At 35.4% G+C, this 27,271-nt stretch overlaps 1 protein-coding gene across 15 annotated transcripts in view; it reads right to left on the bottom strand.

Annotated features, from left to right (window-relative positions):
* The window catches only part of PPFIA2 (PTPRF interacting protein alpha 2), a 466,902-nt gene that overhangs the window by 176,425 nt on the left and 263,206 nt on the right, over positions 1 to 27,271 (bottom strand). For 10 of the 15 annotated variants that reach the window (XM_082418868.1, XM_082418877.1, XM_082418875.1 and 7 more), the window contains exons 4-5: positions 22,555 to 22,578; positions 10,200 to 10,301 (exon numbers count right to left, since the gene is read on the bottom strand). In XM_082418868.1, coding sequence (XP_082274994.1) covers positions 10,200 to 10,301; positions 22,555 to 22,578 — 126 coding nt within the window. The remainder of the gene's footprint in view (positions 1 to 10,199; positions 10,302 to 22,554; positions 22,579 to 27,271) is intronic. The other 5 variants (XM_082418876.1, XM_082418878.1, XM_082418882.1 and 2 more) reach the window with 1 other exon arrangement.

Below are 27,271 nucleotides of genomic sequence, written 5' to 3'. Positions count from 1 at the left end.
ATAAGTTAATTTTGCCATATTCACTGTCACTAATTATGGTTCAATGTGTCAGAAAATTTTGCCTGTTATTAACACAAAAACCCCCACACATATCTGAGATCCTAAAGGTATATAGATCAGTCAGCCGGAGTCATATGTAAGCATCAAAATAATATTAAAAGTTCTTCAATATGAAGATGATACAGTTAATATTTTCAAAGAGCTTTTCTTTTATTTACCAATCTCTGATTATATTCATGGTATTCTACTCTCTTGAATTCTATAGATGCATGTGTGCATTGGTTAAATCCAAGCTGTTTCACATAGGTTATAGAGATTTGCCTATTTCTCCAACTTTATCTGCTGTTAGTCTTTCTCTGGCAAACTCTGCTCTAACCACGCCAGCCTACTTTCAGTTCCTCAGTCTTCCAAGCCTTTACACGTGCTGTACCCTCTGCCTGAAATACTGTCCTTTGGCTCCTTAGTTGGTCAGCTCTTTCTCACCTTTAAGTCTCAGTTTAAATATCACCCTCTCAATAAAGCATTTGCCCACTACTCTAGGTAAAGCATTTGTAGGTCTCTCTCTTCCAAGTCTTCATAACTCTCCATTTCATTCTCTTGCTTCATTTCTTCATATAATGTGTGTAATTTCTTAAAAATTGTTTTACTAAATTTCATTCTATTTCCTCATTGAAATATAAGTTCCATGAAGTTAGGCACCATGTCTGTCTTGATCTTCTCTGTATTTGAGTATTGGCTCAGTTCCTGGCATCTATGCATATGTAAAAATATTTATTGAATGAATAGAAAAAAATGATAAATTAGGTAAATTTTCCAGTGTACATTCTGGCCTATATCAAAGCTAAATCTGCAGCCATGGTTAACTGGCATTATTTCCTAAAAGCTTAAGCTAATTAACATGGTATATATATATATATATATATATATATATATATATATATATATGTATGTATGTATGTTTTAGGTAGATGATATACTTACAAAGAAACAAGACATAATACAAGAAAACTGGTTTCTCTAACTGTAAATTAGAGATGTCTTCATCTATACAGTAATTTAATAACTATTTGAGCTTCTAATATTGCATGGGAGTAGGTAGGATACAAAGTTATATAAGATATAATCTGTACCCTCTAGGCAAGAAACACAATATGAGTATTATATTGAAGCTATAAAGGACATCTGTTATTGGAAATTATCTAAATCTTTCAATCACACTCTTTACATTTGGCAAATTTCCCACAATGTTAATCCCACCTTCTCAACATAGAGTGCAAAAAACTACAATTCTCAGCGTTCGGTGCCACAGAGGTTCTGTTAATTACACACATGTAAGAAATGAGTGGTATAACTAAGTTATAAACCATATAAATAAGTTGGTGAAGGTATCTAGTTTGCTCAATGGGAGGTGGAATCATGATTTTGCACAGAAAAGGAGAAAAAAATCTGTTTACCAGCTTTGCAGTGAAGTTCTAAAATTTTTTCCTGAAAGGTTAGGCTACAGACTGTTTTGGGTAAGCATTTCTTAATTTCTGTTAAAATTCATTGTCTACTTAAACTAGCTAGAGAGTGAATTCTGTTATGTGCAACTAAGAATGCTATGACAGTACATCAGGTCATACTGACTGCTACCTTTCATTTTAATAGTCATCTGCCATACCCTGGTCATTGTTCCTTGAATGTCTTAGCAACTAGATTATTGTCATTTTTCCAGTGTTACAACAGTTGTAATTCTTGGTGATTTTTATAACTCATTTAAACGATTTCTCCAGCATATTGGCATCTAAATTTCTAGACTTTGTGTACTCCAATGGTCTCAATTTCCCCCCTATTTCAGTAACTCACAATTATGGTTTCACAATAGACTCTACTGTTATCAATAAATGCAACTAATTTCAGTTTTTATTATACAACTCACAAATCATTAGTTTAGTTCAGTTATTTAAATGCTCAAACTCTAAAAATACTTGCACCTTCCATCTCTTTATCGTAGGAATTTATTACTACTTCTCACCGTACTCTTGCCTTCACTTTCTTCTTACCCATCTTAAAATTTATAGTTCAGTCTTTAAAATCAATCTTTTCCATGTTCCTACAACTTCCAGAATCTAACCACTTGCCACTACATCCACTTGCCACCTGGGCCCAATACCCATTATCTCCCACAAATTATTATAGTAGCTTCTTAACTGGTCCTCCTGCTTTCATCCTTCCATCAGGTTATTCTCAAAACACTATTTAAGTTAAAATGGAAGCCAGGTCATTCATACCTCTGCTCAAATCCTCAAGGTCTTCTCATCTGGCTCAAGTAAAAGCCAAAGTCCTTAAAAGTACCAAAGGGATCTCAATTCTCTGAACTCATCTCCTATTCTTCTTGCTCACTCCAGTCTAGCTGATTTGGTTTCCTCGTAGCTTTGTTTTGTTTTGTTTTTTAACATTATCAGATATCCATGCTATTACATCAGGGCCTTTGTGCTTGCTGTTTTTTTCTGCCTAAAACATTCTCTTTCAGACATATGCATGACCATCTCATTACACTGTCTCTTTCATGGTTTTCGTCAAATCTCACCTTTCAACAAGGCTTTCCCTAGTCACCCTCTGCACGAAATATCTCCTTTCCAGTTTGTTTTTCCCCCTTGGCATTTGTCTATATCTAATTCACTATTTACTTTATACGTTTATCTTGTTTAAGTCTGTCTCCCAAAAAATAATGTAAGGCCCATGAGGAAATGAAGCGTTTTTATTTACTTTTTTCCTATTTTGTCCATTGCTGTATCTCTCAGTGCCTAGAAGATTGGCATAGTAATGCTCATAAATTTTTGGTTGAATGAATAAATGAACCCTGATTAAAACAGTAGTTTTTAACAGCTATGGCTATAAGTAACAACTCTTCAGACAAATGGGAATATGGGATATCTGACCCAGACAGATTTGACAAAGTAATAATTAGATTAACATCAAAAAAGGGGCATTGTCTTCCATGGTTCATGGATAGCTACTGAAATTACCACCTGAGTTATCCTGAAATGGGGTGTCTCTGAAAGTAAGGCTTTGATGGACTGAGTCATATGTACAAAAGACCATTTTGAAGGGCAGGAAGAATATAAGGACAGTGAGGTGAGCTGGATGCTTTGAGCTGCACTGAGGAGTTTAAAGAAAGAAAATGAGAAGCATAAGGTTTTAAATTTTAGGTCAAGGCTCAGAGAACTCAATAGTTGCTATGGCTGCTCATAACAGCCTCTTACTGAGGTCCCAAGACATAACAGAAAAAAGATAAAGAGCCTGATCTAGGAGAGGTCACTGAATTACAATGTATGATGAATTCAGAGCCTTACCAGGTGTCTTATTTGGAAATGTTGGCACTACTATGAAAATAAAAAGGTACCACCAAGAATTAGAAAAAGGAAATTTAGAAAGTTTCAGATGAATCTGATTTACCTTATCCACCAAATTCCAATGGGTTGCTCTGCTTCACTGATAAGCGTCATCTTATTTGTCTTGATGACCATGTATGACTCAGTCATTAAGTAGTTGCCTGGCAAAACATAGCCTATGTTCTCTCCTCTTGAATCTGGTTGGGCCTGTGACTGTTTTGATCAACCTGTGTTGTATGGTGACGGTGACAATTTGTGACTTTTGAGTCTAGGTCCTAAGAGGCAATGCAGTTTCCAACTAGTTCGCTGGAGTACTTGTTCTTAGGTCCCAGGGCCACCACACAAAAACTCACTACTCTGAGACCACTGTGCCACAGAGGTCATATGGAGGTTCTCAGATATAAAGTCCCAGTTAAATCTGTCTGTCCTTCAGTCACTCCAGCCCAGGTGCTAGACACAAGAGCAAAGAAGTTATCTCACAAGTAGATCTTTCAGCCTCCAGATATTTGAGTCACCACCTGAAAATCATATGCTAAAGCTGGTCCATACTATCTTGTGAGAGAGGATCATTTTCAGAAATCTTGTGAGCTGGTAGCTAAGCACAGTTATTGTTAAAGCTTAAATTATGTAAGCTTATAATTAAATAAAATGTTTTTAAAAGATAGTAAACGCTCAAAATATATCACTTCCTAATTATCTTACTATATTATACTATTACTCATGCCCATAGGGTTGTTTACTTCAATGGTATTTGATAGTAGAAATACTATATAATGGTTCACTACTGTGCATCTTTTCCCAACTCTGCATTTAGTGACAACATGTTGGAAGTTTGAAAACAGCCACAGTGGGAGTATTTACACCACAGAAATTAACAAACACTATATATCAGTGCTTTTTGCTTTTTCTGATAAAAATAAATCAGCTACCTGTCACTAGCCATCAAGTCATCCCAGCTGAGAGCCCAAACCTTATGGAGCAGAGAAGGGCTGTCACCACTGTGCCCTTTCTGAATCCCTGACCCACAGAACTGTGTGTATAGTAAAATATTGTTTGTGCCATTAAATTCGGGGGTAGTTTATTATAAAGCAATAGATAATCAGAAAATCTTCCCTAAAGGGACCTGTGACCATGTAGCATGGTAACAGCTAAGGAAAACAGAATACAAAACTGTTTTGGGTATTAGCTCTAAGCTAGGACTATATCTTTGGTACCCACTGGTATAAACGCATTCAATAATCTGGTAGACAAGATGATTCATCCTGTGGATATTGACTCATTTCTTTGGCCACCACAGCATTTGCTCAATGGGCAGAAAATAGTGACCATGGTTTCAGGGATAGAAGTTATTCATTGACCTGACAAAATGGGCTTCTCATCATTAAAGTTGATAGGGTTACCACCCCAGCTGAATAGCCAAGTTACTTGCTGTAGCCATCAACCTTGAAGCCCTGACATGGTGCAATATACCTAGAAACAAACTACTCATCTTGAATCAAGCAGATTACATCAAATCCCTTCCATCAGGGAGGCGGCTGTCTTTTGCTACTGTAATAAAAACTTTTTCTGGATATGGATTTGCCTTTTCTAGTGGCTCTGCCTCTACCAGCAACACCATCTTATTAGATTTTTGCTTAATATCCTGTTATCATACACAATATTACTTCTGCCCAAAAAAACTCATCTTACAGTGAAAGGGCTAATGCAATTGACTGATGCTCCCAGCCCTGGCTTCACCATGCTATCACATCGTTCAGAAGCAGATGATCCTAAAGAATGGTTAAGTGACCCAAGGAAGAATCTATTTTAATTTAAATTGAGAGATAACACATAGCTAGGTTGGGATGCTATCATCCTGCAATTAGTATACACTCAGAATTAGTGATGGAAGTAAGGTTCAGTTTCTCTCAGTTTCAGACCCGATATATATGGGTATAGACCCAGGTCCAGGAATCAAGGTTTAGAATTGGAATTTTTATTTGCCAATAGGACTTTGTAACGAGTTGGAGAAAACAGGATCTTTCTATTTTTATTGTATCATACACATAGTATATATTATTTTCCCATTTTCTTGTTATACTTTTACCATTTTACTCTATTTTATATTGGTTATGTTGATTCTGATGAACATTTAAAGTAGTCCATAGGTTACAGAATATTAAGATTGTGATTTAATGAGAGCAAGACTGTACACACTGAAGAACCCCATACACGAAGCTGGATGCAGTTAACTAGACGTTACGAACCTTCTTTTTTGATAAAGGGTGATTTTATTTTTGTTTAAGAAGTCTATTTGTATTGTTGGGTAGATACATATCAGTATTGCTATTTAGAATTTTAATATGAAAAAAGGGTATGATAAAATCTGGGTGGTAGTGCAGACTGCCATTTCAGGTTTCCCCAAATCTTTTGAATATACCCTCCATGTTTGATAGGTCCCCACATTCTGAATGCCATCTTCCCACAGTAGGATTCAAGGAACACTTCTCAGGCATGTTTACCACCAGGTGGCAGACATGTGACTTACGAGCTGGCCAACCAGAGCTCCCTGCACAGGACAGATTCTGAGGGGATCCAGATGAGGAAACATTCTGGGCATGGGACATCCATTTTGCCGGCACAGGTATTAGCAGACGCTGCATGTTTCTGGGACTTGGGGTGTAAAATAAACTTACAAAGCTAAGAAACATGGTCCTAGAAATTGTGCCTGGAAGTTCAGTTTAGAGATTTCTTATATGCTTTAATTAATGCCTTCTTGATTAAAATAGCAAACTGTGTTGTTTTGTGCAATTAGGAACTCTCATCCGTATAACAATACAACCAATTGTGTTTTTACTCATATAAAACAGACTCCTTAAGGGCTTAAAAATTTATTCTGAATACTCCTCGATGCCTAGGAAAATATTCTATATAATATATGCTTAGTACTTGTTGAATTGAAGTAATAATGAATGTACATTATGTATCTTGGAGAATGTGGCCAAAAATGTTCTAATCTAGCATGTTTCTATAGCTTTAAACTTCAAATGAAAATACAAATAAAAAGGAACTTACCTAAGATGCCACTAACAGTCTACTACTTTGTACACCTTTGCTGGGAGCCAAACTTTAGTCTAATGTTTCATAAATCTTGCAGAAGGCACTCTCTTTGGTACACTCAAAGGACTGCAGGGACTATGTGAGTGGCCATTCATCTATGTTGGAATTCACTTTAAATGACCACAGCCTACATATGTATACACACAAACATATCATATCGTATATGCATATACACATACTGCCTCACTGGGGATTTTTAAGCTAAATTTCTAAAACTATAAATATTTCCATTAGATCTGAATTCAACATAACCTTGTGTGCAATTATTTTCAATCACATATGGCTTTCAAGTAGAAATGCATTCTGCCCTGTAAATTAATTTGGCCTCTGTAATATGGTCACATAACACAATACTAACATCTGAAAATGAAAACCTTCAAATTGATTGCTTTCATGATCAGTCCACTCAGCATCCTTTACTCTCAAGTATGGTTTAGATACCCTATGTGTCTTCTAATGTACGTGTTTGAGTCCCACATTGAAATAGCTGTTGGGAGGGTATATGTCCTATCTTATTCACTCTTGTATCAGTCATATCTTGTTGTAGCACTTTCATAAGTATGTATACATGAATCCATACATGCACACACATATCTTCACCTGCTTTCAACTACTAGGGTCTTCCCTTCTCAATTGGATTGTACGTTCTACTCATCGAGGAAATAAGTTTGGACGGAATTGGTTAACTTGTATAAACAGGTTTGTCAAGAATGGGAAGCTTTTCTTTATTAATGGCAGGTGTCTGATTGTATTTGAACATTTACTTAACATAATTATTTTGGCTCAAAACAAAAAGGCATAGTAAGGAATGTTTCAAATTCAGTCTTTAATTTGAACTAAAGATAACTGTTCTTTTTTTAGTTTATAACCTATGAGATGAAATTACAGTGTAATTATTCATAACTGACATTAAGACTAGCTCTTGAAACCCTAACTTCTCTTTCAAAGTCATACAATAGTTGCATTCTGAAACATTGTTAATAATATAAACCATCCTTTGAGATCTTCAGGCACAAAAACAGTTGAAACAACAAAACAACAATGAAACAACAACAAAACTTTTCTACTCTGATATTAAGAAATAATAACTATATTAATATTTCTAGTTTTCCTTTACTTTTTCATTAATTCAGATAATTCTGCCAAAACATAAGTTTTAGCAGTCAATTTGAGGATGTTGAAATAATGGCAGGAATGCTGTTTTCTGTAAGTATAACTTGCCTAGGTATGGTCAGAGAAGTTTTAGGAATAACAAAATTTGTTTCATCATTTTTTCTACATTTTTGGTAGTATGGAAACATTAAACAATAAAACTTGATTGAATGTTTCTGTAAATACCCACTACAATTTATGAAGTTTTAATTTTTGTATAATCATGGATAACATTAGGATGATTTTATTTGGATGTTCTCAATTTAGCAGGGCATTATGGAGGAAGAAAGAAGGTGGTCTGATTTTCAGCCCTGGGTATTTTTGGGGTGGTGGGGGAGGGTGAGAGGTGGTTATGTAACTTAAGAAGCTGTTATATAATCAATATTTTACACAAGGAAGGTTTCATAAATCTATTTTCCTTGACATAATCAACAACAAAAATCCTCCACATCATTGCTTTAGGAAAGGTAGAAAAATGTTTTCCAGCTTGATTCATGTTTTCAAAGTAGTTATGATTCATGTTTAAAAATCAATGGCTTCAGTTTCTATTACCCTAATGGAACTTAATATTTGTACTTCTCTCACTTTGATTCCTGAATGGGTATTTCAAGTACAGCTTGCTTTGCTTTCTTTGTTACCAAAAATTCCTTTGCAGATGCAATAACGATAGGTAGTTCCAAGCTTCATGGGGTGTAATGTGATGAAAATTGTGAGGATGCTGTTGCCAAACCTCCCAGTCTCTGGAATTAGTCACAATCAAGAAGGCATAACACACTCCATACTACAGTGGTCTACTCTTAGGCAATGTTTCCCCTAAACTGTAGTAAATCTTTGAGTTTCTTCATGGATCTAACTTGAGTAATTGTGCTGATGGCCTCATGGAGAAGGGCACAGGCTCTGGAGTTAGTTTGCCTTAGCTTTCAAATCCCTTCCCTGCTATTTACTAACTGTGTGACTTCTGGTAAGTGATCTGCCCTTTTCTGAGCTCAGTTGCCTCATCTGTAAAAAGGGTATAATTATAATATTTCCCTCATAGGGCTGTAGAAAGGATTAAAGGGCTGAATAAAGGAGAAATACATACATGGCTAATAAAAGAGTTTCTGGTGCATTTTAAATAAGATTAGTTGGAAGTCTACTGAGAGGTTTGCATTTCCCTCCATTTTTAGCTTCCTGTTCGTGCTTTTACATTGGGCTGTATTGAGTTACACTAGGGAATGTTGCCTAAAGCATTAAAATAGAAAATAGTGAAATAGGGCAGAATAAATCTCATGGCAGAATACACTTTAAATTTGTATGGAAAAAGTATAATTTAAAAATCAAGGGTGGGAAAAATATATAGAGGGAGAAAGAGACAGAAAAAATTAATCTGACACCTGGTAACATGATCTAAATTGCTCTTGTTATGTCCTATAAGAGGCAGTCCACGTGACTGGCTCATCAAAGTCTCAATGAAAACCGATTCCTTACGTACATACCCTGTGAATACTCTTTACCCTAAAGTAAGACCCTGAAAAATAAGAAACTAAGTTTGATCATATAACTACTATGCATGCAATGGTATCTCTCATTCCATGGGCACAAGCTCATTCCATGGGCACAAGCTGACTGTTTGTGGAGCTGTCATTTTTATATTACTCTCTAAGACCAAGCATGCAATGAATATACAGTTAACTGTAACTTACCTTCTCAGCATTAATCTGCCATAGCTCTAACACTTAAAATATTTTCACCTACTTCACATTGAGATTGAACTATTATCACACCAAAGTGGTTTTTCTCTACATTCTTTTACTAGAGGAACTTCTCTTATTTATGGGTAATACGGCGATTTATATATTTTATGAAATTTAGTGACTTTTTCTTCCAAACTAGAAAATATAGCATCTTTGATGGAATTTTAAACTTTAATGTTACATGGCATGTTATGAGATTAAACAAATACATGGGTTTCCAAGAACAGAATATTGTAAATTCCATCAGGTTCATAAAATCACAATATCAGAACTGGAAGTCTCCTTAATGATCTTCTAAAATAGAAAAGGTGTGCCTCTTTTAATTAGGAGAGTCCTGTTCCAGTGGTTTTATGTTTTTAACACCTTTTAAAAAATTGTTATTTTTCTGGGGTGAGGTGAGGATGAATGTCAGGTCATGCCCTCATAGCACCCCAAAGTCAAAACTCATGCTCCCCTCTCAAACCCATTGCCCTCCCCCATTACCCACCACCAGCTTCTGAAGTATCGCCCACCCACTCCAATGCAACAGTTTGAAACTCACTATTGAAATACAACTCTTCTTTTTAAAGTCGAATAAAGCAAAGACCAGAAGAAATACTAACATTTTTTAAGGCAACATAATGATTTAGTAGCCGAGACTGTAATTTAGGTTTCCTGTCTTCCTGTTTTGAGTTTTGTAGTACAGTATATTCTCCTTTAATTTAAGTAACAGACCATGAGTTGGCGTCTGCTTAAAGTCTTGCTCAAGTTTTTAAAGGCTTATATTTCTATGAGTATACTAGAGATAAGGCACTGAGCTATACATGGAATTAATTCCAAGCAGAGGCAGTTTAATACTTACTCTTGTATTGTTCCTTTCAGCTTTAAGTTCAGAAATTTCTTCTTCTTTTTCTAGAAGTTGTTCTCTGCAGGCATTTAATTCTTTTGTCAGTGCAGCAAATTCCTGAAAGAGGAACAAAAAATTTTGAAGACATATTCCAGATTAAAAAAATGTATTCCAGCAGAAGAAAAAAAAATCAAAATATAAACTTTTGAGTGTAGAGAATAGAAAACATGGCCTAGATGACTATACATTGCTGTTATTTATATGTACATTGCTGTTATTAAATTAACTTGGTTCCAACTTTAAAAAAATGCTAGTACACGGTACTTAACAAATACATATTATAATATGCTGCTCAGATGAGTGTATAAAATATATTTCAAAATGTATCAGATACATCATATTGAATTTAACATTAGTAAGATAACATATTAATAATATAGAACAATTTAAATTTGGCTAATTTTGTGAACAACTCCAAAGATCTCATACTCTCGTTCCAGATAGCAATGTTTAGACTGAGCATACTACATCATAAGAAAAAACCAACAACCACCACCAACAATCAAAAAAAAAAATTCTTAAATATACTATTTAGAGACTAAGAAGTTTACTTATTTAATAGGAGGAAGAAAGAGAATGCACTTGTATCTTACAAAATAATAAATAATAAATGTATCTAAGACTTGATAACATTATCTAACATTCTCTTATTAATTTATGCATTTAGACACAATAAAGTTTGCTTAAAAAGAAGGGTAAGACACTTAATTCAACTATTCCATTACTCTAACTTACAAACAAATATTTTTAAATAATTTTGAAAAATAGTAAATAGTAATAGATCCATATTAACATTAAATTCTTTACAGTGATACTCAGTAATAAAATTGATGCTTGTCAAATGCATGTAAATATTTGGGAAAATTTGGCACCAGGCTGGTAAAGCACTGTCAGAAGATCAAAAAGAAAAACAAAATGAGGAGACAGGTTTGGTTAACCTAATCTCCACAAAGGCAAATTTAGCAAAAAGTAAATGAATATGATGATTATGCAAAGCTGGGAAAGGTTTAGGGTTTATATTTTTGTTTGCTTCAAACCACTTATTGTGCTAAGTTTCTCTGAGTGGCTTCAAACCAAGTGGGTACTTCAAAGACCTCAGAGTAGACTTAGTTTAGAATCAAGATGAAAGAGTTCATTGCTACATTTGGCTGGCATTACAGATAAATGTTTTCTCCTCTGATTGCTGCCCGCTTAAATGTTGATATTCTCTGAGTATATTATTTAAGTGGAGAATGGAAATAAGCAACAAGTAGAAAACAATAAACACTTCCATAAAAAAATTTTCTTCATATAAATGGCATAGTTTTGATGGAGAAAAGAAGAAAGTAACAAAGATTCTGCATTGTATATTATTAACATATATATTTAAAATTAATCCTATACTCATGAATATTACAAGGCAAAATATTAATCAAATCTGTACATTTAACATCATACCATTTTTAAACAAAACATGTATCTGGTTTATCTTTCTAGAGATTTAGCTTGCTATCTACAGAAAGAAAAAAGATCAGAAGGAAATATTTCAGAATATTAACATTACATATTTCCAGGTGGTAAAATTATCAGTGGATTTTGTTTTTAGCTTTCTGCTATGTAGTTGTCATCAAAACTTTCTATAATAGAACAGAATGCTTTTATGCTTAGTGAAAAAAGAAAATATAAATCTGTAAGTGCACTGAAACAATCATGTGTTCATAACCAACGACAGAAATTAGTCAAGATGTTATTGCTGACAGATGACTTTGCATTTTTAATTTACTATCATGGCACTGATTCTGAGCAAACTATTTAGTGACTCCATTAAGATTAGTCTTACATTTATTAACTTTCTAGCAAATTTCAGACACTATCTTCACATTCATTATTTCATCTTGCTTTCTAAATAAATAGTGAGGAAGTCTCATTCCCATTTTATGGCTGAGGAAACTGAATTACCAAGATATAAATTGAAGTTCATGAAGCTCACAGCCCACAGAGAGTGAGTTATGCTGTGAACACAGTTCTCCAGACTGCGTGTCCAGTGCTTCTCCACTATACCATTTTGACCTAACTGTTCATCAGGTTTTGTTTTTTTTTTAATTTTTTTATACAGCAGGTTCTTATTAGTTATCCATTTCATACATATTAGTGTATACATGTCAATCCCAATCTCCCAATTCATCCCACCACCAACCCCCCACCACCCCCGCCAGCCGCTTCCCCCCCCCTTGGTGTCCATACACTTGTTCTCTACATCTGTGTCTCTATTTCTGCCCTGCAAACCGATTCATCTGTACCATTTTTCTAGGTTCCACATACATGCATTAACATACGATATTTGTTTTTCTCTTTCTGACTTAATTCACTCTGTATGACAGTCTCTAGATCCATCCACGTCTCAACAAATGACTCAATTTTGTTCCTTTTTATGGCTGAGTAATATTCTATTGTATATATGTACCACAGCTTCTTTATCCATCGGTCTGTCAATGGGCATTTAGGTTGCTTCCATGTCCTGGCTATTGTAAATAGTGCTGCAATGAACATTGGGGGTGCCTGTGTCTTTTTGAATTATGGTTTTCTCTGGGTATATGCCCAGTAGTGGAATTGCTAGGTCATATGGTAATTCTATTTTTAGTTTTTTAAGGAACCTCCATACTGTTCTCCATAGTGGCTGTATCAATTTACATTCCCACCAACAGTGCAAGAGGGTTCCCTTTTCTCCATACCCTCTCCAGCATTTGTTGTTTGTAGATTTTCTGATGATGCCCATTCTAGCTGGTGTGAGGTGATACCTCATTGTAGTTTTTTTTTTTAAATTAATTAATTAATTTATTTATTTTTGGCTGTGTTGGGTTTTCGTTTCTGTGTGAGGGCTTTCTCCAGTTGCGGCAAGCGGGGGCCACTCTTCATCGCGGTGCGCGGGCCTCTCACTATCACGGCCTCTCTTGTTGCGGAGCACAGGCTCCAGACGTGCAGGCTCAGTAGTTGTGGCTCATGGGCCCAGTTGCTCCGCGGCATGTGGGATCCTTCCAGACCAGGGCTCGAACCCATGTCCCCTGCATTGGCAGGCAGATTCTCAACCACTGCGCCACCAGGGAAGCCCCTTCATTGTAGTTTTGATTTGCATTTATCTAATAATTAGTTATGTTGAGCAGCTTTTCATGTGCTTCTTAGTCATCTGTATGTCTTCTTTGGAGAAATGTCTATTTAGGTCTTCTGCCCATTTTTGGATTGGGTTGTTTGTTTCTCTAATATTGAGCTGCATGAGCTGTTTATATATTTTGGAGATTAATCCTTTGTCCGTTGATTCGTTTGCAAATATTTTCTCCCATTCTGAGGGTTGTCTTTTCGTCTTGTTTATAGTTTCATTTGCTGTGCAAAAGCTTTGAAGTTTCATTAGGTCCCATTTGTTTACTTTTGTTTTCATTTCCATTACTCTAGGAGGTGGGTCAAAAAAGATCTTGCTGTGATTTATGTCAAAGAGTGTTCTTCCTATGTTTTCCTCTAAGAGTTTTATAGTGTCTGGTCTTACATTTAGGTTTCTAATCCATTTTGAGTTTATTTTTGTGTATGGTGTTAGGAAGTGTTCTAATTTCATTCTTTTACATGTAGCTGTCCAGTTTTCCCAGCACCACTTATTGAAGAGACTGTCTTTTCTCCATTGTATGCCCTTGCCTCCTTTCTCATAGATTAGTTGACCATAGGTATGTGAGTTTATCTCTGGGCTTTCTATTCTGTTCTGTTGATCTATATTTCTGTTTTTGTGCCAGTACCCTATTGTCTTGATCACTGTAGCTTTGTAGTAGAGTCTGAAGTCAGGGAGTGTGATTCCCCCAATTCCATTTTTTCCCCTCAAGACTGCTTTGGCTATTCAGGGTCTTTTGTGTCTCCATACAAATTTTAAGCTTTCTTGTTCTAGTTCTGTAAAAAATGCCATTGGTAGTTTGATAGGGATTGCATTGAATCTGTAGATTGCTTTGGGTGTATAGTCATTTTCACAATGTTGATTCTTCCAATCCAAGAACATGGTATATCTCTCCATCTGTTGGTATCATCTTTAATTTCTTTCATCAGTGTCTTATAGTTTTCTGCATACAAGTCTTTTGTCTCCCTAGGTAGGTTTATTCCTAGGTATTTTATTCTTTTTCTTGCAATGGTAAATGGGAGTGTTTCCTTAATTTCTCTTTCAGATTTTTCATCATTAGTGTATAGGAATGCAAGAGATTTCTGTGCATTAATTTTGTATCCTGCAACTTTACCAAATTCATTGATTAGCTTTGTTAGTTTCCTGGTGGCATCTTTAGGATTCTCTATGTATAGTATTATGTCATCTGCAAACAGGGACAGTTTTACGTTTTCTTTTCCAATTTGTATCCCTTTTATTTCTTTTTCTTCTCTGCCATGGCTAGGACTGCCAAAACTATGTTGAATAATAGTGGTGAGAGTGGATATCCTTGTCTTGCTCCTGATCTTAGAGGAAATGCTTTCAGTTTTTCACCATTGAGAATGATGTTTGCTGTGGGTTTGTCATATATGACCTTTATTATGTTGAGGTAGGTTCCCTCTATGCCCACTTTCTGGAGAGTTTTTATCATAAATGGGTGTTGAATTTTGTCAAAAGCTTTTTCTGCATCTATTGACATGATCACATGGTTTTTATTCTTCAATTTGTTAATATGGTGTATCACATTGATTGATTTGCATATATTGAAGAATCCTTGCATCCCTGGGATAACTCCCACTTGATCGTGGTGTATGATCCTTTTAATGTATTGTTGGATTCTGTTTGCTAGTATTTTGTTGAGGATTTTTGCATCTATATTCATCAGTGATAACGGTCTGTAATTTTCTTTTTTTGTAGTATCTTTGTCTGGTTTTGGTATCAGGGTGATGGTGGCCTCATAGAATGAGTTTGGGAGTGTTCCTACCTCTGCAATTTTTTGGAAGAGGTTGAGAAGGATGGGTGTTAGCTCGTCTCTAAATGTTTGATAGAATTCACCTGTGAAGCCATCTGGTCCTGGACTTTTGTTTGTTGGAAGATATTTAATCACAGTTTCAATTTCATCACTTGTGATTGGTCTGTTCATATTTTCTATTTCTTCCTGGTTCAGTCTTGGAAGGTTATACCTTTCTAAGAATTTGTCCATTTCTTCCAGGTTGTCCATTTTATTGGCATAGAGTTGCTTGTAGTAGTCTCCTAGGATGCTTTGTATTTCTGCGGTGTCTGTTGTAACTTCTCCTTTTTCATTTCTAATTTTATTGACTTGAGTCCTCTCCCTCTTTTTCTTGATGAGTCTGGCTAATGGTTTATCAATTATGTTTATCTTCTTAAAGAACCAGCTTTTAGTTTTATTGATCTTTGCTATTGTTATGTTTGTTTCTATTTCATTTATTTCTGCTCTGATCTTTATGATTTCTTTCCTCCTACTAACTTTGGATTTTGTTTGTTCTTCTTTCTCTAGTTCCTTTACTTGTAACATTAGATTGTTTATTTGAGATTTTTCTTGTTTCTTGAGGTAGGCGTGTATAGCTATAAACTTCCCTCTTAGAACTGCTTTTGCTGCACCCCATAGGTTTTGGATCATCATGTTTTCATTGTAATTTGTCTCTGGTATATTTTGATTTCCTCTTTGATTTCTTCAGTGATCTCTTGGTTATTTAGTAACGTATTGTTTAGCCTCTATGTGTTTGTGTTTTTTACGGGTTTTCCCTGTAATTGATTTCTAATCTCATAGTGTTGTGGTCAGAAAAGATGCTTGATATGATTTCAGTTTTATTAAATTTACTAAGGCTTGATTTGTGACCGAAGATGTGATCTATCCTGGAGAATGTTCTGTGTGCACTTGAGAAGAAAGTGTAATCTGCTGTTTTTGGATGAAATGTCCTATAAATATCAATTAAATCTATCTGGTCTATTGTGTCAGTTAAAGCTTGTGTTTCCTTATTAATGTTCCCTTTGGATGATCTGTCCATTGCTGTAAGTGAGGTGTTAAAGTCCCCCACTATTATTGTGTTACTGTCGATTTCCTCTTTTAGAGCTGTTAGCAGTTGCCTTATGTATTGAGGTGCTCCTCTGTTGGGTGCATATATATTTATAACTGTTATATCTTCTTCTTGGACTGATCCCTTGATCATTATGTAGTGTCCTCCCTTGTCTCTTGTAACACTCTTTATTTTAAAGTCTATTTTATCTGATATGAGTATTGCTACTCCAGCTTTCTTTTGATTTCCATTTGCATGGAATATCTCTTTCCATCCCCTCACTTTCAGTCTGTATGTGTCCCTAGGTCTGAAGTGGGTCTCTTGTAGACAGCATATATATGGGTCTTGTTTTTGTATCCATTCAGCAAGCCTGTGTCTTTTGGTTGGAGCATTTAATACATTCACGTTTAAGGTAATTATTGATATGTATGTTCCTATGACCATTTTCTTAATTGTTTTGGGTTTGTTTTTGTAGTTCCTTTTCTTCTCTTGTGTTTCCCACTTAGAGAAGTTCCTTAGCATTTGCTGTAGAGCTGGTTTGGTGGTGCTGAATTCTCTTCGCTTTTGCTTGTCTGTAAAGCTTTTGATTTCTCCGGCAAATCTGAATGAGATCCTTGCCGGGTAGAGTAATCTTGGTTGTAGTTTCTTCCCTTTCATCACTTTAAATATATCATGCCAGTCCCTACTTGCTTGTAGAGTTTCTGCTGAGAAATCAGCTGTTAGCCTTATGGGAGTTCCCTTGTATGTTATTTGTCGTTTTTCCCTTGTTGCTTTCAATAATTTTTGTCTTTAATTTTTGTCAATTTGATTACTATGTGTCTCGGTGTGTTTCTCCTTGGGTTTATCCTGCCTGGGACTCTCTGCACTTTCTGGACTTGGGTGGCTACTTCCTTTCCCATGTCAGGGAAGTTTTTAACTATAATCTCTTCAAATATTTTCTCAGGTCCTTTCTCTCTCTCTTCTCCCTCTGGGACGCCTATTATGTCAATGTCATTTCGTTTAATGTTGTTCCAGAGGTCTCTTAGGCTCTCTTTATTTCTTTTCATTCCTTTTTCTTTGTTCTGTTCTGTAGCAGTGAATTCTACCATTCTGTTTTCCAGGTCACTTATCCATTCTTCTGCCTCAGTTATTCTGCTATTGATTCATTCTTGTGTATTTTTCATTTCATTTATTGTATTGTTTGTCTCTGTTTGTTTGTTCTTTAATTCTTCTGGGTGTTTGTTCTTTAATTCTTCTAGGTCTTTGTTAAACATTTCTTGCATCTTCTCAATCTTTGCCTTCATTCTTTTTCCGAGGTCCTGGATCATCTTCACTATCATTATTCTGAATTCTTTTTCTGGAAGGTTTCCTATCTCCACTTCATTTAGTTGTTTTTCTGGGGTTTTATCTTGTTCCTTAATCTGGTACATAGCCCTCTGCCTTTTCATCTTGTCTATCTTTCTGTGAATGTGTTTTTTGTTCCACAGGCTGCAGGATCATAGTTCTTTCTTCTTGCCTCTGCTGTCTGCTCTCTGGTGGATGAGGCTATGTCCATCAGGTTTATATGGTTGAGATTTGGAGTGCATTTAGCAATCCTTTTTCTTTTAACTGGAGAATTATATAATCGTTACTTATAATTACCATTTAGGATTCTTCTGAATTATTCCAAAGGGAGTGTGGAGAACTAGGAAGTAGGGTGTTCCTTCCATTCAGAGCAACAAGTGTTAGACAAGAACATCCTGCATATCTAGGACTGCAACAGGTGCAGATGCCTCGTATGGAGTTAATCATCAAATGTTTTTACACTTTTTCATTGACATTTCTCTCTTCTGTACCTACTCCTCCATCCATACTATCACATGAACTGAGTATTTTTTTAATCAACTTTTCCTAGATAATAGTAACAGTAAAGGTAGTTAACATTGACTGAGCCCTTACAATATGCCAGGCACTCTGCCAAGCAATTTATATTGATTATCTCATTAATCCTAATGAAACTCTGTAACACAATACTAAAATCTCACTAAACAAAACTAAACACTCTTACCATACAATTCAGCAATCTCACTCCATGGTATTTCATTCCAAAGTAATGTCACTCCAAAGTAGCTGAGAACTATGTCCGCACAGAAAACCTGCACATGACGTTTATAGCAGCTTCACTCATAACTGCTAAAACTTGGAAATAATTGAGATGCCCTCCAGTAGGTGAAGCAATAAATAAACTGTAGCACATGCAGACAATGGAATATTATCTAGTGCTAAAAAGAAACAAACTATCAAGCCGGAAAAAACATGGAGAGACCTTAAATGCATATTAGTAAGTGAAAGAAGCCAATCTGAAAAAGGCTACTACTGTATGATTCTAACCATATGGCATTCTTGAAAAATAAAAATTATGAGGACGGTAAAAAGATGAAAGTTTGCCACAGGTATTGGGGGTGTGGAGGTGATGAATAGAGCACAGAGGATTTTCAGGGTGGTGAAAATGCTCTGTATGATATTTGATGACAGATATATGTAATTAAACATTTGTCCAAACCTATAAACATACAACACCCAAAGTGAACCATAATGTAAACTATGGACTTTGGGTGATAATGATGTGTCAATATAGGTTCATCAACTGTAGCAGATGTACCACCCTGACAGGGGATGTAGATAATGGTGGAGACCATTCATCCGTGGGGGCAGAGGGTACATGGGAAATCTCTGCACCTTCCCTTCAGTTTTGCTATGAACCTAAAACTGCTCTATGAATATAAAATCTTTTTTAAAAAATCACTGAGGCCTAGAGAAGTTAATAAAATTTCAAAAGTTAGATACTTTGTCAATGGTATAGCTAGGCTTTGAATCCAGACAATCTGTTTCATAGTGGATGACTACAATAGATTGTTGGTTTTTTTTTTTTTCCCTCTCCCGATCACAATCTTTCCCCTTCTAATTTGTCCTTCCTCAGTCTTTGAAAAATTATATTTTCCTCAAGCTCACAAAACTTTTCAGAACTTCCTACTTTTAAGCACATCAAATTTAAACAGATTTTAACTTTTAAAATCCAAACCATCCAAAACATGGCCCTTTCACAATTAATTAGCTTTATTTCTCATTGAAAAATAGCAACTACCAATTTGAGCAGGAGCCACTTTGCTCTGCCCTGAACTTAGTATTTTATATGAATTACTTCATCTCTTTCCTATTTTTCAGATGAGAATACTGAAGCTTAGCATGGATGAATAACTTGCTCAAGGTCACACAGCTAAAAATAATCCACCTTGATTCCAAAACTCTTTAATTTCTGCAACACTGTTTTCTTCTCACTGAAAATGGAAAATCATCAAATTTTTCAACAGTAGCAATTAATACAAACATATCATCCCTCTAACTATCCATCCATACATACAACATTTATTGTGCATCTACACATACCAGACCCTATGTTAAGTGCTGTAGATATGGAGATAACTTAGGCATAGTTGTTGCACTTGACCTAATAGATCTTTCAGAATTCACATTTGAGGCATATCAGGAATTTTCATCACTAATAAGCACTCAAAACCCATCACCAAAGTGCCACACAGGAAGAAATATTAGTTTATGTGCTTAGAGGCACTGTTGACTTACAGGTAACTCTTCCTCTCTAATACCTTCTTCTTAGTATGTCTATCTTCTGCATCTGACACAGATTTCTTCTTCCTGTTTCTATCTCCACCTTTCCATTTTCTCATCTCTCTTATTTTCTATTTCCTTCACATATTATTTCCTTTACCAAGAATCCTCTTCCCTATCCTCTCTGCCTGACTTATTTTTAAAGCACCAGCTTGCCTTGTTAATGATCTATAATACCTTGTTCAAGGTCTATCAATACACTTACTGTATTTTTTCATAATAATTGAATTATGTACTCATCTCCAAATAAACAGCATGATCCTTTAAGACAATTTTGTTACCTTGTTTATTTTTATAGCCTCAGGACTTAGCAGAGTTTCTGAGAAATCGTAGATATTCAATAAATCCTTGTTGTAACAATATGTGTATGGTTCACTTTCCCTAAACTTTAAATTTAATACCAAAAACATTTTTTAAAAGGTATAATTAATTAGAGTTATTTCTTTTTCTGAGTGAGATTGTTAGAATTTTCTCAATATATAACATGCCTGATATTCTTTTTGCTTTGTAGCTGTTGTTTTTGCCTATATCTGAAATTATACCATATTATATTTGCCTATATCTGAAATTATACCATACTATATTCTACACAGCAATGGCATTATTGTCTGCTATATTTTATTGCACATATATGAAGTAATACTATTGTTCCTAAATAATTCATGCATTCAGATGTATCATTTGTTCATGGGACACATTATTTTTGTCTTATTCATTCTCAAAGTAAAAATTCATGTTTAACTCATATGTTACTTCTCTAATCTAGAGTTTCTCAAACTATATTCCATAGAACAGTATTTCCACAAGCTCCCCAGAAAAAAAGCATGGCCAAATGGATTTGGGAAATGATGCAAGGTTCGTAATTTGCTCTTGAAAATATACTATAGACATCAGAATATAAGAGATTCTGACGAAAGTTGGCTTTGTGGCCAAGAATTGGAAAATGGATAAATCAAATATAGTAAAAGCACATGATGGAATATTGTGTAAAAGGCAAAATAAGTTGGTTAGATCTTTATATAGCAACATGGAAAGAATTCAAAAATATGATTTTGCGTTAAAAAAGGTGAGAAACAGAACATCATGTGTAACACAGAGTATTGTCAGAAGCTGAAGGCAGTGAAGGATAAATGTTAGAGGAAAATTTCATTCATGCCTCACCATGTCTGAATTCAAGGAGTCTATAAGAAGAACTGAGTTTGCTTTGAATCACTGAGACAGAATTAGTAGATCAGTTGCCAATCACAAACCATATTCAACAATTTTCAGACCATTTTGTTCCACAAACACAGCCTGCCAAAATTCTTACTTTCCCAAAAACCAAAATGACTCTCCCCACTCTGTATTTTTTTTCTTGGAATTTTAAAAAGTGGTCAGGACACACAGTGCCATAGAAATATCCTCAGACAGAAGGGAGTGCCCTTTTCTTTCTTAGCATGTATTCATGCATACCACACACAGAAACATTCACATGAGCACTCCCTATGTGCTGGGGAGATGACAGTGAACGAAGCAAGTTAAAGTCCCTACTCTCAAAATGTTTATACACTTTCAGGCATTTACCACTCAATGTACTTTTACTCAGAGTGAATCATTTCTAGCTACATTAATCCCCCTCAGTACTAATTCAACTCATGATATAGAGCAGCAGTTCCTTTAAAAAGAGAGCAAATTAAAATAAATTTCTTCCTGTATTTAAAAAAAATTGAAGGTATCATTTCTATTTTTCTTGCCTTCTTGTTTTCTTATTTTCCTTCTTTTTTTAAAAAATTTTATCAGATTATATTGATTTACTATGTTGTGTTAGTTTCAGTAGTACAGCAAAGGAAAGCATCATTTCTTACAAACGAACACAAGTCGTCTAATTTCTGTGCCCTCCTAATTCTAAGTTACAAGTCTCATAAATTGCATAAAATTCAAAGTTTCTTTATTGTCAATTTTTAACACTAAGTTCTTGGAGTTACCTCTTTTCTCTCCTACCCGCCTCATCCTCTTCTTAACCTATCGTTTCTTGAGCACTTATTATAGGTTAGGGATATTGTTAGGAATTTTACATGTTATATCATTTATGCATCATGACAGCCTTATTCTCCCCAGATGAGAAACTTGAATGAAAGAGATTAAGTAACTCTAGCAAGGCCCAGGCTAGTATACAACAATGTCAGTGCTGGCAAGTGAGCTAAGGGTGAACTTGAGTAATTCTAGTTCCTGAGCTGCTAGTATTTCAGTTAACAGCCCTTAAGTTAGTGGGTTGTTCTCAATCAGTTTAGTGCAAAGAAACTTCTCTTGTTTTGGGCCCTCCATGTGTATACTCAAAGTGAAAGATACACCAGCAAAGTACAGACTGATTCAGTTCTTGTGCCTACTTAACGCTCTATAGAGACATCCTGGTCGGGCAAACTTTGTATAGATTCAGAGATTCCTCAGGCCATCCTTCCTTTTTCCACCCTGTAAATCACCACAACCTACCAGGCTGCCCATCTTCACACAGATACGGAACATTCTATTCTTATGCACGTTCATCTTTAAATGCATTTTCTGGTATCTAATATTAAACATGGAAGGACGGAAAGAGACTAACTTCCTGGCCTCATTTCGGATGGTGTGCTTAATTGAGGAGGTTTATTTGAAGAAAAAGGATATATTTTCTCATTAACCATAAGTTTGAAAGGCCTTGACTTAGTAGATGAGTCCTCACCTCATAAAAGCAGGTCAGCAGAAGCTGCATGACAGAAGGGGAATTCAACCTTTTAATTTCAAGTCATTGACACCAGGCAGTAGCCTCCAGAGTAATCTATGACAATCCATTCATCATCATTACAATTTTAACACTCTTTATCTTTCAATTAAACTTGCGTTCTGTGGGCCACTTAATTAATGAACTGACAATGGCCTTATTTCTGCAACCATATATCTGAGTAAGCACTGGCTGAAAAACCATGAGTGTAAATCAGTCAGAAAGAGAAGAGAAAAAATAAAGGATGAGCTGGAATTCAGCTTTCCTAAGCACCACCAACACCCTCACCAACCACAAAAAAGCATCTTTTAAGTTTATTCTCCAACCATCTAACATTTGTGCAATTCAAAAATAGCTCTGAGGAAAGCATATGGCAGGAAAGCATGCTGACTTGACCATCTAGCATTTAAATTAGATAAATTAATTACTTCAACATGTTTTTTTTTTTTTTCAACATGTTTTTATAATGACTTCCTTAGGCTGTGTCCCCAGTTTACTATCTTTTGGTGTCTCATCTTTTGAAAATTGAAAATTCTTCTAGCAATTCTATTTGTAATACTTGGTGGAAAGCTTTGGATTTTAAATTTATATTTATTTGGATATAAACAGTCATAAATTTACATGTATAAAGATACCCATCTCCTTCTCCACACCATAGAACATACTTTCTAGAATTAATAACAGAAGTATTACATTGGAGAGATGAAAACAAAGCAGCTAAAAGACTTAATATATTCCCTAAATTTTATATCTATACATATCTCAGAATATTTGTTGTTATAAATTCACAGGAGTCTTTATAAATTTAGTTTGGAAATCATTTAGGTTGGAAGCAAAAAAGCATTTGTTTCATAGGAATCAATACCTTATCTCTCCCTCTCTACATATATTTTTTCCTATTTTCTCATGTTATATAATCAAATGCGGTGTTAATGACCTCTGGTCTTATAATTGCCTCCTAGACTTGCATGAGCTCAGGGAAAGCTGTCATCCAAAATTACTGTCTGAAACAGCCGTGCCTCATGGTCAGCACTGGGCTAGACAGCTCGAAGGTAGAGATGCCTGCATAATAATACAATTTGACAGGCACAACTGGACTTTTAGAGTTTTCACAGAAATTGTTGAGTAAGGCTGCCCAAATTAAAAGGAAAATGAGATTCAAACTTTATGCAAATACTATTTTGTGTCCCCTTGATTTTTTAAGTATCCATATTCCAATAAGACAACTGTTTTGTCTTTTTGCTAAAACTGCATAATAGAAGATTATGTTAATGTAAGAAGATTATGTTAATAATGACCTGAGAGATGCAAGTCTGTTTAAAATCAAACATGCTACAAGAGACACTTCATGGTATAGATGTGGCCATAGGTACTGGGTAACTTTGTTTTCAAAAATCTTCCAATCAAGGTAACTGGCATCATACAAAAAGTATATGCTTGTTGAGTCAAATACAGGTGCTGTCAGGCAGCCTCAGGCTGTCTGGTCATCAAGTCGTGTTCCTATCATGCCTCACTTGCTACACACTCACTGAAATGTGCCCGTCTTATATTTTATCCCTGCTCTGCTTTCCAGATTTTAATTTGTCAGTGTGTGTATAGAGCTGCCCCAGGTATCATGTGCTCTTTAACAACATTTGTTTGACATAATTTGGCTTTGTGGTTGAATTTTGGAGAGCATGCAATGTTATCATGGATTGGCAGCAAACACATTTAGAGGCACTTAGTTTTTCAGAACCCCAAGATTGACGACTCTGCCAGCACTGCATTATGTCTTCTGTGGGCCCTATGTAATTTTGCCTTTGTGGGCCCCTCTGTTCATAAAAAAATATTAAAATCTTTATTTTATGGCTGTGCTGATATAAAGATTAATATAATACAGACTGAATTATATTCATTTTTTTCTTTTAATTTTAAAAGTAATCAAAACTTTTCCAAGGGTTCCTAAAAGTATCATGAGGTTTAAGTGGTGCTTTCATTGTGGCTAACAGGTAAATTGGCCTTATACTCTGCCTACATGGAAGTCACATGTGGCTTGGTCCAAACAGTACCGATTTCAGAGTGAAACACAGCTAGATTAATATCTAGGCCAATAGCAGTGAACTTTTTAACCCTCAGTTTTATATCTAGGAAAGGTAGGTGGCAGTGCCTTCTTATTGGGTTAGTGTGGGTAAAAACGAAATCATTAGTCCATATGATCCAGTAATCATGCTCTTCGGTATTTACCCAAATGAACTGAAAACTCATATCCACAAAAATCACTGAACATGGATGTTCATAGCAGTTTCATTCATAATTGCCAAAACCGGGAAACAACCAAAATGTCCTTCAATAGGTAAAAGAATAAACTGTGGTACATCCATACAATGGAATATTATTTAGTGCTAAAAGGAAATGAACTATCGAGCTACGAAAAGACACTGAGAAACCTGAAATGCACATTACTAAGTGAAAGAAGCCATCTAAAAAGACTACATACTGTATGATTCCAACTACATGATGTTCTGGAAAGGTTAAAACTATGGAGACAGTAATTTTTACTGTCAGTGGTTACCAGGGGTTGAGTTGGAGGGGGTTGGAATGAAAAAACAAAGTACAGAGGATTTTTAGGGCAGTGAAAATGCTCTGTTATGATACTATGATGACAGATACATGTCGTTATACATTTTTCAAAACCCATAGAATGTACAATATCAAGAATAAACCCTAATGTAAACTATGGACTTCTAAGTGATAATGTGTCAATGTAGGCTCATCAATTGTAGGAACTGTACCATCTGATGGGGGTTATGTTGATAACAGAGGAGGCTATCTGTACCATCTGATGGGGGCTATATTGATAACATGGGAAGCTGTGCATGCATGGGGGGCAGGGGTATATGGCAAATCTGTGTACCTACCAATCACTTTTGTTGTAAATTTAATACTACTCTAAAAAATAAAGTCTTAGAGTAAAAAAAAAAAAATGAGACATTAGTAAAAATGTGACTAGCATAGGTCCTGGTTACAATAGATGTCCATAAATTATATATACTCAGTAATTTTTGAGCTACATGTAGTTATTTGACATACAATTTTTTTTCTTCCAAGACCAAATTTTCCATATTAGGATGGGATATTTCATTAGATGCTTCAGGAAATTAAAAAAAAATTGTGTAGTTTTTTTTTTTTATGTTAACTGAAATGTAACTGGAGAGTCACATAACTGACAAATATATCACTTACATAAATCTCATTGCCAATCATCCATCCCCTCTTTTTTTGGGAAGATCCTAATATCACTCCTAATGATAAATCAGGGACAGCAGGATTGTTCTCAAGAGTAACAATAAAGAAGAGAGGGTCACTGTATCATTAGTGGACTAGAATGCTAAAAAATTATCAAAAGTAATGTGATAGAGTAAAATCAGCACATTTTTATAAGAGAAAATGACTTGTCTGACCTCTTTGTTCCTTTGCACTTAGTAAATTCTTGCTGATCAGTTAATTGGGTTATTATTACCTAAAACACATCAAATAACACTCTATGTTCTCTTATTAAACTAAGCCATAATATTAATGGCTATAAAGATAGAAACTATGAGGAAATTCTCTGGACATCGTAAAACTGTTCTTTAAAGTGCCTTAGAACACATGTCTCTGATCTTATCTGCTATTATTCTCTCCTCACTTCTCTGATTGCATCTATAACCATTACCCTGGGGCTTACACAACTCTCAAGATATTGTCTAGCGTCAGGTATGAAATGACAGGATAAAACATATTTGAGGAGCTTTCAGTGAATCCTTGTGTTGGCTGCTATGAGATGCTGTTTGAGAGGAGCCCAGCTGCCTGTAAGAATTCTGGCCAGAATCCAGGTTTTCAGCCTAAAGCCTTTTATAGATTTCCTAACCCAAGTGATTAGGATGAACCATGTTGAATGAAGAGCCCTCCCCCTTGGGCTCTGACTAAGTTTGAGTAGCTTCTCTAACTCCCAGATCCTGCCCTCTGCCTATTATTACTGGAATGAGAAAGACAAAATCAATGGCCTAGAACCAAGACTAAAGTTACCCACTTCAAGTGTCCTTTCCCTTTAACCTCCTCCAGCTCCCAGTGTATTTTTAGCCAAAAAAGAAAAAGCCCTTAGGCCTGATCTTATTGTATCAGATGTATGGAAGAAGAGAGAGGAAGGTCACCAGAGAGAAATCCTAACAGATGAACCAAGGCTTCTAATTCTATAACCCAATTAATGATCTTGTCCTTGATCTTGACTCAGCTTTATGGAAAGAAAGGGAAAGAATCTTTTATCTCTACCAATGTCCAAAAAGATATCTTTGCTTATTTGGTGCTTGAAAAATTTGGAAATTTATTAAAACTCAACATTCTAAATACATTAGTAAAATCACCTGGCCCAGTAAGCATTGTAGCTAAAGCATGTCAGGGCTGAGTCACTGCCAACCGAAAACCCTGTTGGCAGGAAAAGCGAATTTTCAACAGCTCTGACAGTGTAAAGCAGGAGGTATGTTTGACAAGATGCCGCGTATTAATTTAAAAGGCTTTAGCATCTGGTTAGGTAACACCTGCTGTGGCGAACACTCCCAGGCACACAAAATAGCATTCAAGCTGAATATTTAAATCTCCCAACATAACCCAACAAAGCTCTAACTCTAAATAAGACAAACTAAATCATGTCTCTCTATCA

The sequence above is a fragment of the Balaenoptera physalus genome (genome assembly GCF_965194825.1).
Source record: "Balaenoptera physalus genome assembly, chromosome: 13".
Classification (NCBI taxonomy): Eukaryota; Metazoa; Chordata; class Mammalia; order Artiodactyla; family Balaenopteridae; genus Balaenoptera; species Balaenoptera physalus.
This window is presented reverse-complemented; position numbering and strand designations above follow the sequence as displayed.